The 22,458-nt window shown below is 35.4% G+C and overlaps 2 protein-coding genes across 2 annotated transcripts in view; both read right to left on the reverse strand.

Moving 5' to 3' along the window:
* Positions 1-22,458, reverse strand: part of LOC126707601 (lysine--tRNA ligase, cytoplasmic-like) — a 65,964-nt gene that overhangs the window by 25,918 nt on the left and 17,588 nt on the right. The window lies entirely within an intron of this gene.
* Positions 4,209-9,994, reverse strand: LOC126707600 (lysine--tRNA ligase, cytoplasmic-like). The gene is made up of 15 exons (XM_050407328.1): positions 9,847-9,994; positions 9,562-9,727; positions 9,375-9,468; positions 8,393-8,478; positions 7,708-7,832; positions 7,567-7,629; positions 7,193-7,318; positions 6,798-7,080; positions 6,588-6,684; positions 6,342-6,498; positions 5,684-5,827; positions 5,511-5,579; positions 5,277-5,420; positions 5,128-5,179; positions 4,209-4,372 (listed from the first exon to the last, which is right to left on the reverse strand). The coding sequence occupies exons 1-15, from the start codon at positions 9,922-9,924 to the stop codon at positions 4,356-4,358; spliced, it is 1,701 nt and encodes a 566-aa protein (XP_050263285.1). The 5' UTR covers positions 9,925-9,994; the 3' UTR covers positions 4,209-4,355.

Raw genomic sequence — 22,458 nt, forward strand, 5'->3', positions numbered from 1 at the left:
CCCAAGAAAATACAGAAACATAAACAAATACATTGTCCACGTAAGAAGAAAATAATATATGAATAAAGTTATTGACACAATATTTTCACAAAAGTTTCAAATCAAATTTTATGTGACAAATTGGTAATGATAAAAAAAAAAATAGTAATATCAGTGGTAGGTCTAATTAAAAACTAACATCAGTTTTTCATCTAAATTTTGTCGTAAAATCATTATGAAAAAATTGTGGCCGTAACACTACTCATAATATATAGACTACATGCATAAGAATAATGAACCCCAACTTGTTCAAAAAAAAATGTGGCGGGCTATCATAATGGTGGCATGTAAATATAAGGCTATATATCTTTTCTTTATTACCAAATGAGGTAAACAAATCTAATGCTATGTTTGGAAGTTTGGAGAGAGAGGAGAGTAAAGGGGAGTAGAGGGGAGGAGAGTAGTGGGGAGAAGAGTAGAGGGGAATGGTTATCCTCCACCTTATTTGGATGTTTTTAAAATTAAGGGGTAGAGAAATAATTAGCCTTTTCATAGTTTGTAATTTTGTTAATATGGTAAGGGTAAATTTGGTAATTCATTTGGTCAAGTATTCTTATGCTCTACTCATCCTCCAAATCTCTCCAATTTGGGGGAATTAAAAATGAGGGGTTAGAAGTAGTTAGAATCCCTCCAAACCCCTTCAAATCCTTCTCCCTCCTCCCTTAAAAAATATCCAAACAAGGTAATTTAGTCTACTCTCCCTCCCTCTACTCTACTCCCCTTTACTCCCCCTCCATCCAAACAAGCTATAAATGCAAATAGGAGCAATTAGTTGAATTAATTTAGAAGCATGAGAAATAAGATGGAGAAGTCTATATATAAGTTTAACATGGGTGCAACTCATGAGTCAGTAGGTCCTAATAGAGATAGACAGGCTGTGTTTCTCAATCTAAAAAAAAATGAGTATACTAGGTGTGCGTTTGGGATGAGTTGAATTTTTCAGCTTATCTCTACTTTCAACTTATTTTTGCTACTATTCATGAGTCTCACTGCACTTTTTAATACTATTTATGGGTTCCACTGTACTATTCAGTTTATTTTTTAACATTTTTTCTACACTTTCGGCAAAAAGTTTTCAGTTTCAATTAAATAAGTTGTTCCAAACGAACACCTAGGTTAGATTGGGAACAGCTTAATTAGGTCATGTTTGGTAACTATTTTCGTTTTCTTGTTTTTAAGGAAAAAAGAAAAAAAAAATTTCAAAATGAAAAACACATTTGGTTAGTTGAAAAGAAAAAAACAATTTCCAAAAATAAAATTTAAGAAATTTGTTTGGTATTTGTTTTTGAAAAAGTTGAATTTTGTTTTGTTTGGCTAATTTAAAACTTTTTGTCTATTCATTCTAATTCAAAAATACGTTTGCTTCAAAGTATTTAAAATCAATATACATTGAGGAATTATAAAATCAAATGCTTTGTTTATAATATTCAAGCTTGAAACTTTAATCATACAAGATTGGAACTATATAAATGAAAGTCTCATACTGTTGTAAGAAAAATAGCATTTAAACGTTATAAAAGCCAAATGTGCTAACACTTTTATATAACTATAAAATAAAAACCAAACATACCATTCTATCACATCAATCCCTAAGATGGATTATGTAAAACTATTTGTCCTTGTAACATTAGTTTATTCAAAGTTAAAGCAAGTTTAATTTATATAGATGGTAAAATACAATTTTATGTGTACCTTTGACTAATGGATCCCCAAAAACTGTAAAAGATTATGTAAATCACTAATAGAAAAATAAAAATATGAAATTAGGAAGAGAGAGAGAGATAAATTAGAGGTGCAGAGAATAAACTAGAGGGGAGAGAGTGAAAGGGAGTGGGTTTTACTGTACTTGGTACCACTTGTCTTTAGTTTCGTTCTCAAGGGTCTTTGTGTGGGAAATTTCAGCAGAAAGTAGCGACAAGGAAGGGAAAAAATTACATGAAGTAGCGGCAAGGAGGAAAAAAATATATAAATAAGAATCAGAGTTACACAAATCGAACTTGCGAGCTGGTTCATTAAAGTTGTAAAATGACATGTTTTTCCTGTGTTTTCACAAGCCTAAAAAAACACAATATTGAAAAGAACCCTTTGGTTGTTTTCATTTTTCGTTATAAATTAGAAACAAATTTTTTTTCTCTTTTCTGTTGTTTTGAGTTTACCAAACAAGTTTTTTGTGATTGGAAACTGAAAATGGTACTTGAAAACAGAAAACTGATAAAAAAAAACAGTTACCAAACTTAGCTTTATTTAGCTAAAATTTAAAACTTTTTACTGAAAGTACTGTAGATAAAGGTAAAATCTAGTTAAAATAGTACAGTGGGACCCATTAATAATACCAAAAAGTGATGTGGGACCCATGAATAATACTAAAAAGTGCAGTGAGACTCATGAATAGTAACAAAAATAAGCTAAATAGTAAAATAAGCTGACCTTACACTCTAATCTCAAACACAACCTAAATGTTCTATGATCATTTAAAAATAAATAAATATGACGGGATTTGAATTTATAGTATTTACAGCATTATAATTTCTCTCTTACCACATTAATGACTATTTTTTATGTTGACAAGATTTGATTTCAAATTCTTATTCGATAACAAAAGATTTTATAAGTTGAGCTAACAAAATAACACAGTTAACAAATAATGAACATCATTAACGACCAGCACCACTAATTATTTTGAACTTTAGGGTCTGTTTGGATACCGCTTATTTTGTTGAAAAATGAAAACTTATTGCAGAAAACATTGTAGCAAAATAATTTTTAAAAGGCAAAACATTGTTGCTACATTTTATTAAAGTGGGCTGGTCCGTGAACAATACCGTGGGACTAGCCAAAAAAAACGCAAAACGCACAAACATCTATTGGCAAACACATGCTTAGCTAAGCATGCGTTTGCGTACAAATTATTGTGCGTTTTGGGTTTTTGGCTAAGTCCCACAGCATTGTTCACGACCCAGCCAAACTTGTGAAAACATAGATTTCGAGGTAAATCTTGAGTCTCACGGCACTATTCATAACTTAAAAATTATTTTGCTACAGTATTTTCAGCAAAAAGCCTTATCCAAATAGACTCTTAATACACATTCTTCCAATGTGAATCTTCTTAAGTTCTAACAATGAATAGGTTTTATATGTGTATAAATATGAAAAACCATTATCTTTCCGTGCCTCACGCATGAAGATACGGACCATTTTCATCTCCAGGTATTTTTTTAAAAAAAAGCTTAATCAGGTTCAACAGTACACGACACAACATGTGATTTCGATTAATATTAAGTTATTAACTACTAGAACTATGTAATGGAATGCAATGATGGCCATCTGTTCTAATATAACTATACAAAATGTACATAATAATGATAACATAGAGTATTAGAGATGTTGGAGCTTTCTTGAAATTTCATGGGCCATGAGCCTATGTCGTAGCTTTCTTGAAATTTAAAAAATGCACATTTTTATTCCAAGTTTCTTTTTGTTGTAAATGAATAGTATTATCATGAGCCCCTGAGTGCACACTGCACACAAGTTTTTTTGTAGGTTCCCGCTTAGCTAGTAAAATCTTTTGCTATTAAGAGCAATTATCATAGAATAAACGTCATAAATTCTACTGTATCTATCAACAACAACAAAAAAAAAAAAAAAAAAAAAAAAAAAAAAAAAAAAAATTCACTCTGAAGCATGTAGAATCTCAATCCTCCTACTCTGATGTAGTTGATCCTACTGCTCACACAAAATGTCCTTTCTTTTGGTTATTTACTTTGATCCTCCAATTCAGACAAATTATTAGATATACTAGGGCTACTGAAATGACTCTTCCAACCAATAAAACACTATCACCTAGTGTAGCATCACCTAATGTGACAATAAATATAATTAGTAAGTTTAAATTATCTCATAATTGAATTTTAAATTACATTTTTTTAATTTGTGACAAATCAGTTTGTAATACATGTAGTAAAATCTATAGCACCTATAAGCTATAACACTACTTTTGTTTTTATTTTTATTTTTATTTTTATTATTATTATTATTGTTGTTTTGCGCTAGGAAGATGACACTTGCTTAGGTATCAGTAATCAGTATTCCATCTAGACCTAATAATTTCTCTCCAATTTGAGCCCAAAATTATAATCAATAAATAATAATAATAATAATAATAACAAATCCAATAATAAAAAAAAAAAAACGAAACAAATCCGAATTGGAGAGACTGAGAGTCTGAGAGAGCAAGAGACAACGCCGACGCAGTCAATCAAAGGTTCATGCCAACTTTCTGGGATGAGAGCTCTGGGTTTCAGAATTTTGAAAATTTCCTAAGCTCCTGCATTGCCTAAAGGAATACCAAGGGACCAACTAAGTCAGTCAAAATATACAATACTCTGGGACATGGACAACATAACCATAGTTATCAAAACTGGAACAAAAAGTGAACTGCACCAAACATCAAACCACCAATGAATTGGTATAATGGTTAATTGGTTCAATAATTGAGTCATTGGGTGAAAACCAATAGTCACTGTTTAATTATATATATTTTTTAAATTGAAAATAAAATAAATTTTAAAAAAAATCTGATTAGCCAGTACTAAATTAAATAAATATGTAAGCTGTAAGCATAATAAACGTTGAAATTAATAAAAGTATGATTTCATGGAATACATAGGCCTCATTGAAATATAGAATTCATGAATTTCTATTGACGACGACAAAAAATAGAGCCTTGAATTGATACCTTAGTTAATCAATCAAGGTTTCAAAGTAAAAGACTTAAAAAGTATTTCATTATAATTAAATATTGAAAGAAAGCATGATTATTTGGTTAAAACAACCTATAATTAAAAACTCAGTTTAAAAAATAAAAATTTATTTTGCAAATCCAGTGTTTCTTTCATACCAAACCAAAATTCTACAAAAACGATTTGAAAGTTCGACAATTAGTTCGGTATGACTTTAATAAATATAGATATAACTGCATACTCCTTAGACAGAACACAAAAATGCCATCAGCACAATACGAAAGAGACAGAAAAGACTAGCATCAACTAAAGACAAAAGCATAACATGGGCCAAACTGAAAATGAGTACCTTTAGCAGATGGCTCATCTTGAGGTTTCATGGCTGGGAAGAGAATAACCTCCTGTTACCAAATAGCATATGTTGAGAGCCCATTGAGAACATACATGTATAAATGAGAATTGCAAACAGGCACAGACCCGAGAGAGAGAGAAGAGAACCTTAATGTTTTGTGAATCAGTTAACAACATTGTTAGGCGATCAATACCCAATCCCCAACCGCCTGTTGGAGGCAACCCATCCTCAAGAGCCGCACAGAAGGTTTCATCCAAAGCCATTGCTTCATCATCACCAGACTGCCGATCCTGCATGCAGACCACATATCATTCAGAAGAGTTCCAGAGGAATTTATTTAAGGATAAATCCACTGCACACTTAAAAACTGATGCGTGAACCTTGAGCTGCTCAGCAAATCGCTGGCGTTGTACCACAGGGTCATTCAATTCAGTGTATGCATTGCAGAGCTGAGCGGTTACAGAAAAATTAAGTCAGAATCATGAATTAAAAAGCTGAAAATTGAATGATACATAGAAAGAAAAAGAAAACAAGATATCCTGAAAAAGCATACTTCATGCTTGTTAATAAATAACTCAAAACGCTCAGTAAGGCCTTTCTTCGCTCTATGCCACTTTGCCAAAGGACTCATTAACTCAGGGTGGTTAATGATGAAAGCAGGATCTGTACAAGTCTCTTCCAAGAAGTGTCCTACAAGCTGCAGTAACAGAAAAAAAAAAAATATAACCAATTCTCATAAATTGTCTGAGCATGCAAGCAAGAATAGTCTACCTTAAGGAACAAAATCAGATCAAGTCAGAAAACTTTTACACACTTTTTCTAATGCAGAATTACTTAAATAATTGTAAAATATTGGGGCCCCCATCATATTGTTCTTTTAATGGCATTTCACTGTTCCCAACCTCCAATTACCTCTCCCACAGATAAATGCTACGATTTCTACTTTATCCAACTGCTACAGCTTATCAGTTTAAGCAATCTTATTGAATCATTACTCCAAATAGCAGAAAACCATCTAAGGAAAAACCAGTATTCCAGCAAGAGCTATCCGTTCAACTCTCATTCACCTCCTTAAGCATAAAGCTCAGAACCTTCGTAACAGATATTGTATCTACTTAGTACATAACACAGGATCACAATGCCAGTAACTACCTAATTTATGTTCAATAAAGTAATAAAAAAATTTAAAAAGGACTAAGCAGAGAACTGACTTTGTCCAACAAACGCGCTGTAGTTTCAGGAGGGGCACATTTGATCTCATACTTCGCGCATACGTCTTTCAAATATTTGTTGGCCTCATCACTGGAAAAGTCCTTGGGAATATTGAGGTTCACCATCTTCTCTAATTCTTCTATCATGTCAATCCTTCTGCCAGAGTTAAAAGGACCAATTTCATATATTTTCATATTCATGTTAATGTTATACAATTTGTGAGAGATACTATATAGATGACAAACCTGAAAGGTGGAGTGAAGTCAATCTCAATTGGATCCTCATCCAGCCCATTTGCATGATATTTAATTTTATATCCGCCTGTAAGCTCCTTTACCATCCCTGTTACACATTACAGTGTCAGGAAAAATCCAAGTATTTTGGAGGATAAAAATAACTTCACTACCCAAGTGGAATGAAGCAGTTATTTGCAACATGATCCAAATGACCCTTACCACTCAACATTGTCTCAGTGAGTTCCATCAAGTCATTGTAGTCAGCAAAAGCCATATAGAACTCACAGGTGGTGAACTCAGGATTATGCGTCAAATCGATGCCCTCATTTCTGAACTGCTTTCCAATCTCATAAACACGGTCAAGTCCACCAACAACAAGCTTCTTAAGATTGAGCTCAGGCGAAATGCGCATGAATAGCTTCATGTTCAGGTCATTGTGATAGGTCACAAATGGACGGGCAGCTGCTCCACCAGCAATCATATTCATCATTGGTGTTTCAACCTGACAGTGAAAAGAACATTGAAGGTAATTAAAAGAAAGTAAAGTGAAGTGCCATATGTAGAAACCACCTGAATGAATTGAATAAATAAAAAAATCAAGACAAACAACTAACCTCCAAGAAATCACGACTCTCAAGAAAGTGCCGAATATATGAAATGATCTGAGATCTTGTCTTAAAAATTTGTCGAACCTCCGTATTCAGCATCAAATCTAAATGGCGTTGTCGATATCGAGTTTCCTAGCATTGAAGACAATAAAATAAAACCCCAGAAAAGGAAAAGAAGAGGAGAAGTGAAAACACAGTCCAAACTGAAAGAAAATAAAATAAATGGACCCATCTCACTTTTATCTACATCAGAAAAAAATAATCCAATTCATCAGTACCAGATCATATGTACATAAGAATTTTATTTTGGGTGTGCTAAAGAATATAGTTTAAAACAGTGCAACAGGAATTTGGTTGAATTTTAGGATATTAATCAATACCTGGTCTTTCAAAATATATGTTTCAGGATTCCTGGGACATCCTGGGACCCAAGCCTCCTCTTTCTGCAACAATAAGAAAGTAAGGAAGTCAGGATGAGACTGTAACCAGCATTAAATCATTCAGGGAGAAACCATGTTCACCTTCAAATTGGCAATTTCAGACACAGAACCAGCCTTAGGCTTTTGCCTTGGCATCATATGGAGACAATGGGATAAGACTATAAACGATCTTGGAAAAATACTTAGCTCCCCCCTTCTAGTTTTCCCTGAATTGAAAGAAAATGTGTTAAATTACCTTGTAAGAGAAAGGTTGGGAGTGTGTTTGTGAGTTCAAGACCCGCTAAATCTGTATGTAATTATGAGTAAAAAAAAATGTACATCTATATCACAAGACTGGACCCATTTCTAGAAGATTTCAACAATCATGCGGCATACTGATAAAAAATATAAATTAAAATAAAAATAAAAAAAATAAACCAATTATGCAGCATAGAAAACTAAAACAATTCACCATAGGGAAAAAGACCAAAATGAAGCACCTATTTAAAGGAATTTTCAAGCGGTCTCTATTAAATTTGTATTATGAAGTTCTACCTACACTCTCCATAATTTTTTCCTTATGCCATAAAATTTTCAATTCATTATCAAACATCAAATGAGAGAGAGAGAGAGAGACCAAATTAAGTAATTAAACTGATGGTGATTTCTTCTGTAAACTCAATAGTGTCAACATAGTAAGGAGCAGCTATAAATATATATATATATATATATATATATAAAAGTCAAAAGGTGTTAGTAACTACCCAATTGTAGTAACATCACAAACCTGGAAACCCCTTGACACCAACAATATCACCACGCTTCACAGTTGAATGGAACCTAGAAAATTCTTCCTCATTCAAATCTGACTTGCTGCATCATGGAAATGAAGAATCTCTTTATCATTAAATTTGGTATATGTGCAGCAAAACTTAAAGGTGGTGCAATTTAGGGGGGACACCCAGCCAGGGGGTGGGGTGGGGTGATTGTCCGTGAAACTAATTCATATCAGAACCAAAATTTCCCAAATAGTACCAAGTGGAAAGTCTCATTCATACATATTCATCATCTTGTTTATATAGGTCCTTTATAATTTTTTTTTTTTTTAAGCGCAGTTGAGAAAGCTAGGTAGTGGTACAGAAAGATGCAATAAAGTAAAATAACCTACATCATTCTTTTTGCCAATCTACCTAAGCCTTCTACATACAACTAATCAGGCCTCAAAAACACGAAATTAGCAATAATTTCAATAAAAAAAATAAAAATTAAAAAACAAAGTTTCTCTTACAAGGAACTTGGGCAAAATATTGACATTCAACTAATTGATGAATTACTGCCCCAAAATATTAACTTTTTAAGATAAGATATTTGACATGAAATGCTATGTAACAAGAAAATCCAAATTCCCAAACTAATCATCTATTTCACTATAGAAGATCACAGAGAGAGCAATTTGTGTCCATTCAAAGAAAGAGTCCAAAAGCAAAAACAAAGGCTCTTCTACTAATATGGAAAGATGCCAATGTGCTGCATCTCAAATTGCACCTCCTCTTACAGGGGTAAAGTGGAGGTAGAAGTCATAGGTTCAAGGCCCACATGGTTGCATGAATAACTTACAAATAAAAATTTTAATTTAAAAAAATAAAAATAAAACTAATAGAAAGATAATTTGTCAAAGACATTGCATACCTAAAGAAATAACAATACTAAAATCATAAGGAAAAATCAAATATGAATAAGGGAAAAGAAAAGATACAGTGATAAGATACCTAGCATCAGCCATAACTTGGACTTTTGCACCACCACCATGTAAATCATAAAAGAATAGCTTTGAAGAAGATGAACGTTTGCTCATGATACGCCCTTTGCATTGGAAAGAAAATTTAAAAAAAAAAAAATCACCAAAAGAGACATGATAAATATTAACCGAATAAATAAAAGCCCTGATTTCAATACCAGCCAAATTTACAGTAACATCCTCAAGATGCTCCCCATTGCCTATGTTTTTATACTGCTCTACATATTCAGGGGTAGACATTGTAACATCGAATTTGTGAGGATATGGCTCTTCACCAGCTGCCCTCAGAGCCGCAAGATATTTCAGTCTATTTTCGAAGTATTGCTGGAGGAAAAACAAACGAGGAAGATTAAAAGCAGGAGATTGCGATTATAATCAAGAGCTTTGTGGAAAAGATCCAAGAAAAGAATGCTAACTATTGCAGGACAAGAATGGACTTATACCGTTGGATCCATATCTTCATCGTCTGCTGCTGCAGATTTCTTGCTGCGGGAATCTGCCATAGAAGCAGCCTGGAACATAAACACAAGTTTATTCTGAATAAGACTTCAATATGCGGCACACCCACATGCTTTTTATACGCAAAAAAGCTTCTGCCGCCTTAGACTTCTTTTCCTAGCATAATATGAATTCCTAACGCGACTTGAATTAGGATTCTTACGAGTATTAATTATTAAACACAACTCCTACTTACATTTGGAGTAGGATTCTAGGACTTGTCAACCACGTAACACGTTCACCTATTTCTAATCGAAATAGAATTCCATCAATGCTTGCATGGCAAGCATTTTAAGTCAAACATCTTCTCAAAAAAAAAATGCCGCTATAGGGCCCGAAAACGTCACTATAGGGCTTAAAAACGCCACTATAGGGCCCCTTGAACCTATTATGGGGACTATAAAAAAAATTTTGCAGGAAAACGCCGCTATAGGGCCCAAAAACGTCACTATAGGGCTTAAAAACTCCACTATAGGGCCCCTTGAACCTGTTATGGGGACTAACAAAAAAATTTGCAGAAAAACGCCGCTATAGGGCCCGAAAACGTCACTATAGGGCCCCTTAACCTGGTATGGGGGCTTAAAAACGCCGCTCTAGGGCCCGAAAACGTCACTATAGGGCTTAAAAACGCCACTATAGGACTCCTTGAATATGGGGCGACAGTGGATTAAAAAAACATGGTACTCGAGCTCACCAAGCTCGAGTACCTAAAAAAGTGGTATATTGCTATATTGTTCGGAAACAGTGTTTCTTGGCAAATTATTTTCAAAATTGATGGTAATGGGCCATTTTTGCCCACATCCTCTACTGATCTTTTTCCCAACTTAAGCATGTTGGATGAAAGCTTTAATTCATGCGGCCCACTCTCCATCCTACTGAGCCTAGTACACTTTGCTATTTGCTTATTGGGCTGTGTAGCACACAAGCCCACCTCCTCATTGACTTCCTTCAGCCCAATATTTTCCACTCCCTTCCAATTTAACTCAGCATCTACAGAAAACACTAAGCCTGGCACGTGCTTATCCGTACAAGACATCACCTGCGAATCCTTCCTCTCATCTTTTGAATTTAAACCCACGTGCTCTTCCTCCTGTCTCGGTATTATCTCCTTTGCAACGTCCGTCCTATCAATTGGAGTTACTTCCATATACGTTACGTCTGTTCCCGTAGAATCCGGCAAATAATCCCCATTATCACGAGCGTTTCCTGTGATTACGCTCTTTCCTTTCTCACCTATCGCCGTTGCACTAGGGTTAGCATGATTAACTTCTACAGTCGCCGCCGCACCTAACCCCTCTGGCTGTACATCACCTCTCTCCGGCACTGTGTCGCCCTCACTAGTCTTGGTTCGTTCCACCCTTTGTCTTCCCCCACTAGCTTTCAACCATTCACCATACTGGAGTTGCACATCCTTTCCAGACTTCATTAGTGCAAAATAGGTGGCACAGTGCTTGATATCATGGCCTAATAATCCACAGTAATGGCAGAACAATGGCAATCTCTCATACTTGAAAGTGGTCCACGTCCTTTGGCCATCGGAGCCAGCTAGAAAACCCCCTCGACGAATCGGTTTGGCTATTGGGATGGCCACTTTAACTCTCATAAATAAATTATGCCCATCCTTGTTACGTCTCTTCTCCACCACTTCAACCACCCCCATACGCCTACCTATCTTTGTCGCAATAGTGGGACTAACCATGTCGAATGGAGCATCCCAAATCTGCACCCATAAGGAAACCGACTCAAACGGACATTCTTCACCGTCATGCCCAGTTGCCACTTATGTAGCAATAGAACCTGGTTGTCAAAAGTCCATGGGCCACCCCTCAACACCCTCTCCAACTCAAACTCTGTCTTGAATTTGAACTGAAACAAATTTGACCCTACTTCAACAATATGCAGCCCCTCATCCATTCCCCAAGCTCTCTGTATAGTATCTTGGGCCGCCTTCTAATTAAAAGGCTTGCAAGTAAGAAACTTTCCAATCAAACTCAAAACACAGCTCTCAATTTCTTCCTTACGCCCCTCATCAGGAAGGGCAATGATTTCTTCTTCCTCCGACGTCAGCTTCATCTTCTCCAAACTATCTATTACGTCTTCAGCCATGATGAACAAAAACCAAAGAGAAAAAATAAAAATAAAATGGAGGCAGGCCCTTAGTACATCCAAGGGAGGGAATAATCTCGTATAGAACGAGAGAGAGAACTCCTAGGACAGGAGTTTCTTTGGTTAATATAATAGGTTAAACAATCTAATCTTAGGAGTCTAAACATAACAAATACTTTGGATCTAGATTTAGGATGTGTTTGACAATGAAATAGAGTCAAGGAAGTGAGTAGTGGAAGAGAGAGAAAATTCGATGGTAGAGGAGAGAAAAAAAATATTTAAAAAATAAAATATAAAACTATAGTAACTGTATATATTTACCATAGCAATTGTGTATATGAATAGTGTTATAGACAAACTGATGTGGGTAGTTTTTGAACAAAAATGTGCAAAATTGACAACGTTTTCTATTTTGCACTGACTAGTGCAAGTGCTCTTACTTTCTCACTATCCTATTTAAATATTATTTTATCTTCTTAGATATATTTTGTTAACCCATCATCACCAATTTTAGATTTTATCTCAAATCACCACTACCACTACCGGAGATTCAAACACCCACTTCAAAATCAAAACAACACAATTAGTTTCAACCAAATCAAAACCAAATTAAAATCAACCCAACTGGAAATCCATAAACACCCACATCAAAATCAACCCAACCAGAGATCCATAAACACCCACTTCAAAATCAAAACCAAATCAAAATCAAATTAAGAGAGAACCAATGTGAGGCCACCACCATGTCCCAACTCTAAGCTCCGAGATCCAATACCTCCATCAAAACCCAATGCCTAACCACTATTGTCGCTCACCAAAAACCTGCTGATCTATGATTCTATAGGTAGAGAGAGAAAAGGGAAAGCCACAAAGCTAGAGAGAGAGAAAGAGAGAGAGATAATTGGGAGAAAATGAATAAAAAATAATTTTCTTTTGAGTAGCGATGAGCAGTGTCTCAATATGTTTAGTGATGGCATTGTTCATTGTTAACAATTTTTGACAAATTATCAAGTCTAATGCGTGAGGTTTCAAGTTGGGTTTAGTTATATTTTTTACTAAAGGTTGTTTTGGAGAGGCTGTTGTGAGTACTCTAAACTTGAAAGTCATTACATTGTATGTTATTTATAATTTAATCAAATAAATAAGATCCTAGAACCTCAAATTTAGATCCTAGCTAGTGTTAGACATATTGTGGCCCAAGTAGTCCAAACTAATTGTAGGTATATGCACTTGTAGAAAAGACAAATTCTCATATGCCCCTGCTGCAACCACAAATGAATTAAAACTCTTGTTCATTCTAATACCAGCTTTGACATGTAATTCAAGCTTTTTTTTTCACATGTGGTTCTATTATTCTATTGCATTTGTAAAATTTGGTCTTACTAGGACTGAATCCATGATTATGGTCAAGTACCATGGATCTAAGTATCCACTTTCCATTTGGGCATAGAGACAACCTAAGTTGAGCTTTGCAATCTGTTTTTGTTTGAGGTTTCAATTGAACTAGATTGGTAGATCTAGTCCTTTTAATTCCAGGGCAATTTAATCTAATCCTTGGCTTTCCAGCATAACTACAAGCAATGGTCACATACCTCACCACCCCATCATTCCCCTTTTTAGAAGTTCTTTTAGCCACCGCAAAACCTTTTTCTTTAGCATATCTTCTATAATATATCACAGCATCATCAATGGAGTCAAACATCATTCCCAACTTAGGGTCTTCTGCTTTGTTTTCCACACCTTTTGTTTCTACCATTTCATTCAACTCCACTATTTCATTCTCAATATTATCTTCATTCGACTCCACCTCCACCATATCATTCTTGATATCTTCATTTGAATCCCCCTCCACCATATCATTCTCAATATGATCTTCATTTAATTTCACATGTGAGAAAACATTTGATATTTCATCTGCCATGCCTATACAATATAATTCATAACACATTATCAAAATATAAAGTCACTTAATCATAAGAAAATTAATAATTCTAAATATTATAATTTATCCTTTCAAAAATTTTGTGCTTCATATAAATGTGTTATTCACATTTATTTTTGCAAAGCAAGTGATGAATTACTTTTATTGTCTATAGCCTCTGGCCATTATTTCAAAAGAAAAAAAAAATCTCATTTCCAAATGCAATAGAAAAATGGAAAACCCAGTTATTACAGGCAACAAATTCACAACTTCAAAATTGCATTTTTTTGTTGATATTTCAATTTAGATTTCATTGAAACAGAATAGAGTACAAGGAGAGTATATAAAGCAGTGGAGGACCCTTAGACAAGGAACCTCCCAGCAACAATTTAGTTGAGAACAGAACAAACAATTGACAAAGTAAACTAATATCACAACAGTACATAGTGAACTAATAGAAATGCACAATAATTTTTATTGAATGAGAGCAATAATACAGGGGAAAACAAAGAATCAAAGAGTAACAAAGAAATCTAGAGAAAATACTAGGAAAAGCGGAATGAAAAATCACCTCCTTGGATGGTAGATGGTGATCAACTCTGAGATTTGGAAGAGAACTTTTTTTTTTCCACAATAGATGGAGCTGATACGAGCGATGGTTTTTGCAGATTTGGGGAGCAGTGGGTTTTGGTTTTTCGATGAAGAGGTTATGTTTTTCACGGTTGGGTTTTTATTTTCTGGTGTAGGATGGTGTTTTCCGGAGTGAGTTTTTCATTTTTGCACCATAGTTCCAATACTCCAGCAGCTGCAATCTGTTTTGGCGCTCAAGCTTTTTCACATATGGGTTTTGGGAGGGAGGGAGAAGAAGGCTAAAGGAGTAATGTTTACTGTGGAATTTGTTTTGGCGCTCAAGCTTTAAGTGCTTGGGTAATTCTGATGCTGTGGTATGTTGGTGGGCCCAAGGAGATGAGGTGGCTTGCCACATGTGAAAGTTGTGCAAAAAGTTGTGGAAGAGGGTGTGGCATCAGAATTACCCTTCTTCTTGGCTGCTAGCTACTATTCTTGGTTGACATTTCCTAACTAGAGCAGGCTTTTATTTTGTTAGCTGCCAAAGTTGAAGGGGGTAAAGCACTGTGTTAAGGATCTGGATCAACTTTGTTAGGTTTTAGATGTTGGTAAAATTTCTGTCTCAAATTCAAATTGTTGTAAGGAGGTTGTAATTTAATAAATTCTAGGTATGAATAGAATTGTATTAGGTTTGAGTTGGGAGTAGAAGCTATTCAAAAGATAATGAATTAATCAGTTTTTATTCATATATTTTACGCTATAAAAAATTTACGAATGAAACTTGTTTTATTGGAAAGTATTTTGAGACTTCAAAATGGATACAAATTAAACCAAATTTGGATTTTAATTGAGTGAAATATGATAATTTGAAGTTTCCACAACTTTGTTGTCCTCAAGAATTTTCTCAAGCCTCGCTAGACACTCGCTTGAGCGAAATTTCAGCAAATAGTAAACTAATTTAATCTAGTGATCAATATATAAAATCAATCATCGTTACACATGTACAATTTGAATGGAGAGAGTTGTAAAAATCACATGGAAAAAGTCAGACGTTCACATCTTAGGGAAGGAGATGCTAGTGCAATGCACCATTACTTTTTGAAAATGCAAGCTGACAATTCTAAATTCTTCTACGCAATGGATTTTGATGATGATGGTCGGTTGAAAAATGTATTTTGGGCTAATGCAAGGAGTAGGGCAGCATTCAAAGAGTTTGGTGACGTAGTTACATTTGACACTACATATATGGTTAACAAATATGAAATGCCATTTGCTCCATTTGTTGGGGTGAACCATCATGGGCAATCAACATTGCTAGGATGTGGATTGATCTTAAGAGAAGATACAAATTTATTTATATGGCTATTTAAATCTTGGCTTGCATGCATGTCTGAATGTCCTCCCAATGCAATTATTACGGATCAAGACAAAGCCATGAAAAAAGCGATAGAGATTGTTTTCCCTAATGCACGACATCGATGGTGCTTGTGGCATATCATGAATAAGTTGCCTGACAAATTTAAAGGGTTCAAAGACTATGAATCAATAAAATTCTGTATGAAAAATGTTGTTCATGATTCATTGACAAAAGAAGAATTTGAAGAAAGTTGGGGCAGATTCATTAAGAAATATCAACTTGAAAGCAATGAATGGTTACTTGGGTTGTATGATGAGCGGCATCGTTGGGTGCCTGCCTTTGTGAAAGATATGTTTTGGGCAGGAATGTCAACAACGCAGCGAAGTGAAAGCATGAATGCTTTCTTTGATAAATACATTAATAAGAAAACTACTTTAAAACAATTTGTTGAACAATATGAGAATGCTTTGGCAGCAAAGGTGCATAATGAAACTGTTGAAGATTTTAATTCTTTCAATTCACGCATTTCCTGTATAACTATTTATGATATGGAGAAACAATTTCAGAGTGCTTACACTTTGAAAAAATTTACAGATTTCCAAAATGAGATAGTTGGAAGTATTTGTTGCAGTTTGTCTTCATGCAGGGAACATGACAACTTTTTAGAGTATGAAGTACGTGAAGATATATCACGTGGAGAAGGTCAGCGGAGCGTAATTTTTCATGTGTATTTTAATGAGGGTAACAGTGAAGTTAACTGCAAATGCAGGCTGTTTGAGTTCAAGGGGATAGTATGCAGGCATCAAATATTGGTGTTTATTCATAGGAAGATTTATCGAATACCAGACAAGTACATCTTAAACAGATGGAATAAAAATGTCAAAAGGAGGCACACTAAAGTTCGAATAAGTTATGACAATTGGTCTTTGAAACCTGAAGCATGTCGCTATGAAAAGATGTGTAATGCCTTTTACGAGGTTGCTAATTTGGCAGCGGATTCTGAAAATGCATATAAGAATGTGATGACACAAATATGTGAAATGAAAGGGGAGCTCAAGGAAGGGGGAAATGCTTGTGGTAGCAATAAGCCTATTTCTATAGATATTCAGAATGATTCCACCTCATGTGACAATGGTCTTGTAATATCAAAAGTAGCTAGAAAAATCCTTGATCCAGTGGTTGTTTGTCAAAAGGGGCGACCATCATTTAAAAGGAAGATGTCAAAGGTTGAACAAGCTGTGAAGAAAAAAAAGGAAAAGGAAAAGAAAAAGAAAATGAAGAGTATAATTAACGAAGGGAATGTAGTTAACCAAGTTGAGACTTCAATTCTTGAGGAAATTTGTGAGAAGGTTAGGCTATAATTATATTATTTACTTATGTTTTTTTGGATAATTAATCATTGTTATTACTATTGTTAACTTTTGTACTTTGTGCTTTTGTAGGATTCTGCCAAGGTTGGAAATGTGCATAATACAAATTCTACCATGGGATTTGGTATGCTTGATAATGTATCTCAAGTATGCATTTTTTCAGTTAGCTACTTTTAAATTTTTAGTGAAATTTACGTTGCAAATTTGAGTGTATTTATTATAATATATATTATGCTTCATTTTATTTTGTAGGGTCATCACTATCAAAAGGTTGGTATGAATCAAATGAAGAAAGTTGATAACGAATCTCAGGTATTGTTTTTTCCCCTTAACTATTTTAGAGATTTTATAAATTTATAGTAAATTTGAATGGCAAAACCTCTAACCCCACTGAAGTTATACTAACTGCCCAATCTTGGACTTGCAGGTTCAAGGAAGCTTTTGAAACAAAGAAAAACCATGACAGACCCAACAAATGAATTTAGTTTAATCACCAGAATATTGGAGGATGCTGGGATCTTATTATCAAAATAGCAGGAGCTAGGAAAGCTAGACCAAAGAGGACCTCTTTTGGGGCTGAAGCTTTTTCACATATGGGCTTTGGGAGGAAGAAGAAGCAAAGATAGTTACAGTGGTATTTATTAATTGAAAATTTGAAATAATTAAAGTTAGGGATAATTACACATTGCCCACCTGTGGTTTACCCCTAATTCTAAGTGCCTACCTGTGGTTCAAATTTTGACACTTTGCCCACCTGTGATTATCACCGTTTATGTGTCGTGTGCCCACCTCTCCCTCACCATTACTCTAACATAGGAAATAGGTGAAAAGTCACTCCCATCCAAATCAAAACACTCACTTTTCCAAAAACCATTCAGTCACTCTCATCCAACTTGCTCACCAAAAATCACTCAATGTCACTCCCAAAAATCACTCAAAATCACTCACCCACTCACTCCCCCCTCACCGTTACTCTAACATAGGAAATAGGTGAAAAGTCACTCCCATTCAGTCACTCTCATCCGGCTTGCTCACCAAAAATCGCTCAGTGTCACTCCCAAGAATCACTCAAAATCACTCACTCACTCACTCCCATCGTTCATGCAAACCAAACCGAGGAAGACAGCTTCTCCGTTCAGCTGTGGCAGGAAGACTCACTCATGGGTATCGCACTTCACTTCACTTGACTGGGATTTGAAAGCTTGAGGTCATGCATGCAAACCGATTTGTGGAAGATCAAGATTATTGCCTCTGCTCTGTTCAGCCGTTGCAAGTAGATTAGGATTTTGAGTTTTAATCTTTGGAATCTAGGGTTCTAAATTGGGTCTTAAAATGCCGGTGGTGGGTTTTAAAATTGGGTATTCGTTCTTCCAAATTCTTTCTTCCAAATTCGGTTCTTGCTTAACCATGGAACTGGTTAAGCAAAAACCCTTTTTTTTTTTTTACAGAGTCGGAGAAATTTCCAGTTGAAACCCAATTTTTTTTTTTACAGTTGCTCCTCATTTTTTTTATGTTGTAGGCTTTGATGACTGTTCTGTTTAGTATTACCCACCTCTCCCTCACCCGATCATGCTCATGATTGTTCTGTTGTAGGCTTTCTCTCTGCCGTGATTGTATTGTTTAATTGTTTTTGTGGAATGTTACCAAATTGAAATCAGTTTGATCATTGGTTACTGCTTTTGCTAAAATCATCTCTCTGCCGTGATTTGTATTGTTTAATTGTTTTTGTGGAATGTTACCAAATTGAAATCAATTTGATCATTGGTTACTGCTTCTGTCAGTTTGAAATCAATTTGATTTACTGCTTCTGTCACCAAATTGATCATTGGTTCTGATTTTCAGATTAATTAGAATGTTACTGGTTGAGTCTGTTTTGGACAGCATGATATAGTTAATGTCTAATGGACCAGTGAACTAATTATGAATTTGACCAGTGAACTAATGGACCAGTGAACTAAAAACCCTCCATTCCCTTTAAAAGTTTAATAATGCTCATGATTTTATTGAAATAATTATTCAGTCAATTATGATATAAGCTGGATGGTTATATATGCATTTTAAAAATATGTCCAACTGCATTCTAAGTTCTCTTGTTTGCTCAATTCTGTTTTGAAATAAGTTTGTGATAATAATGGACCTTGTTTGCTCAAGACTGGTTCTAGGTCTTGGACCAGTGAACTAATGGTGCTGCTCTTATTACTACTCTTATCCATATAGGTATTGAGTCTTTATTAACAATAGAACTAGATGCCTCATTTTTATATGTATGCTTTAAGGCTTTGATCATCTTCATTTATAAGTTTTATCATCTTCATTTATTCTGTTGTGTTTTATATGCAGATGGCTGACTTGGCATTCAATTTTGAGATTCATCATGGTGGGCAGTTTGTGTGGAACCCAGATTTGGTATATTTAGAAGGTAGTACTTCTTTTGTTGATAATGTTGACCCAGATAGACTTAGTTATTTTGAAATACAAGATATTTGTTGTGATGTGGGGGCACTTAGTACAAGTAGATATCATTATCTTATTCCTGAAGGTAATTTGGAGCAAGGGTTAAGGCTTATAAATGGAGATGATGATGTTGTTTATATGTGTGAGATTCATGCTGCATGGCCTACAAATAAGATAACACTATATGTTAAGGGTGGTGAGGAGCCACTTGCAGTTGAACAACCATTTAGTAATGAGGAAGTAGCAAATGATGATGATGGGCATGAGGTGGGTGAGAGTGATGATGATGTGCATGAGGTGGGTGAGGGAGGTAATGTGGATGCTGAAGGAGGTGGTGGACAAGATATTGATTGGTTAGAGGAAGGGTTTGAGGGGCCAGATTTTGATGATGATGTCTTTGGAAATGTAGATGATGGGTCATCTACACATGCAGCCCCACATAGGCCCTCTGAAGGAGATGATGGGCCATCTACCCATGAGGATGTACATGTGTATGCAGCCCCACATAGGACTACTGCAGCTGACAATGACCCACCTCTTGAAGAGTGTGAATGGATTGACCCACCTTTTGAAGATGACATGGAAAGTCTAGTAGGGTCTGATGATGATCAGCCAGCACCAGCTGCAAAAGAACCTGAGTTTAATGTCCAAACTGACATGAGAAAACCAGAGTTAAGGAAAGGAATGAAGTTTCCAAACTCTAAAGTATTTAGGGAGGCATTGAGGGAATATGCGATAAAGAAGCCAGTAGATATCAAGTTCGAGCTGAATGAGAAGAAGAAGATATCAATTTATTGTATCAATGAATGTGGATGGAAGTGTTATGCATCTCAACTACCTGGAGAGTTGACATTCCAAATAAAAACATTCAATCCAGAGTGCACTTGCCCTAAATCCTTCAAACACAGCCAAGTGACTTCAAGTTATGTTGCAAAGAAGTTTATGCAGGAGTTTGACAAAAACCCCAATTGGAAAGTGGCTGGTGTTCAACATCATGTGAAGCAAGCACTTGAAATTGGCATAAGTTACAGTCAAGTGTATAGGGCAAAAAGGAAAGCTACTGACTTGATTACTGGGGATGAACGGCTGCAATATGGGAAACTTAGGGATTATGCAGAGATGATAACATTGAATGATAAAGGAAGTAGGGTTATTATGCAAACTGAAATGGAAGATGAAAATGCATAGCCCAAATTTAAGAGAATGTATATTAGGTATAATGCACAAAAACTTGGGTTTTTGGGAGGTTGTAGACCAATCATTGGTTTAGATGGGTGCCACTTGAAAGGGAGATTTGGGGGGCAAATACTTTCTGCCATAGCTAGAGATGCAAATGATAATATTTTCCCAGTTGCATTTGCTGTTGTCGAGCAAGAAAACAAAGATCCATGGGTATGGTTTCTGCAGCAGTTTTCAGATGACATTGGGGATCCAGAGCAACTTAATCTGGTCTTCATCAGTAATAGACAAAAGGTATGACCTACAATTGTACTAACATATTTAACCCACATATTTAAAGTTCAATAATACATACTTCAGTTCATTTCAACATGTTTAACTAATATATTTACTTGATCTGTTTTGTATATGAATTAGGGCCTTATACCTACAATTGAGATGTTGTTCCCAACTTGTGAGCATAGATATTGTGTGAAGCATATCTATAATAATTTCAAAGTGGATCATAAGAGCTTGGAGTTGAAGGATGCACTGTGGAGATGTGCTGGAGCCACAACAATCAAGGAGTTTGAGAGAAGAATGCAGGAAATGAAGGATTTTGATGTTAAGGCATGGGAGTATCTTGCTGACATCAACCCTGCACAATGGTCTAAGTCTCACTTTAGTAGTAGAGCTTTATGTGATTGTTTAGCTAATAACTTGAGTGAGTCTTTTAATGCCATGATCTTAGAAGCTAGGGATAAGCCAATTTTAGCAATGTTGGAGTGGATTAGAGTTAGGCTCATGACCAAACAATACAAAAAGATGAGAGGTATAGCAAAATACACTGGAAAAGTTTGTCCTAATATTTAAGACAAATTAGAGAAGTTAAAACATGAATCTATACCTTTCAGTGCTACTCCAGCAGGCAGCTTCATGTATGAGGTTGATAATGGTCGTGAGAGACATGTGGTTGACTTGGCTAAGAAAGCATGCAGCTGTAGGATTTGGGATTTGACAAGACTTCCCTGTAAACATGGGATCTCTGCTATTGTTAAGAACCTGGAGAAAGTGGAGGACTATGTGCATCCTTGTTACTTAAAAGAGACATTTGCTGAAACTTACAAAGAGATAATACAGCCAATGCCTGACCAGTCTGAGTGGGTTAAGACTAACCAACCTGCTCCTATTGCTTCTCATGTGTATAAACCACCTGGCAGACCACCAAAGCAAAGAAAAAGAGATCCTGAAGAGCTAAGGAACCCTTATAGAGTTTCTAGGATGAACAAGACAATCAAGTATGGGAAGTGCAAGAAAGAAGGACATAATGCAAGAGGGTGCAAGGCAGGCATTACTGGTGAAACTCCATGGCAGAGAAGAGATAGACTTGCTAAATCAGCAGCTATAAGTATTTCCATGCTTTGAACTATATTCATTTCCTCAAGTATTTCGTGTGTATGTAACTTGTACTACCCTCTTTGTAGGCACAAGGCAGTAAATCTACAAAAACAAAGCAGACTGCAAGACCTCAAACTGCATCTCAGCCACCAAGTACTAGATCTCAGCCTGCATACAAAGCTTTTGGTCAAACTACATCTCAACCTGCACCAAACAATAGATCTAA

The sequence above is a fragment of the Quercus robur genome, chromosome 11 (assembly GCF_932294415.1).
Source record: "Quercus robur chromosome 11, dhQueRobu3.1, whole genome shotgun sequence".
Taxonomy (NCBI): Eukaryota; Viridiplantae; Streptophyta; class Magnoliopsida; order Fagales; family Fagaceae; genus Quercus; species Quercus robur.

Excerpts from the sequence above, each read along its gene's own strand:
- LOC126707600 (XM_050407328.1), bottom strand. The coding sequence starts at position 9,924 with ATGTTCCAGGCTGCTTCTATGGCAGATTCCCGCAGCAAGAAATCTGCA. Across the intron at positions 7,630-7,707 it reads CTGAAATTGCCAATTTGAAG|AAAGAGGAGGCTTGGGTCCC; the intron begins GTGAACATGGTT and ends TTATTGTTGCAG. Across the intron at positions 5,828-6,341 it reads CAGCGCGTTTGTTGGACAAA|CTTGTAGGACACTTCTTGGA; the intron begins GTCAGTTCTCTG and ends CTGTTACTGCAG.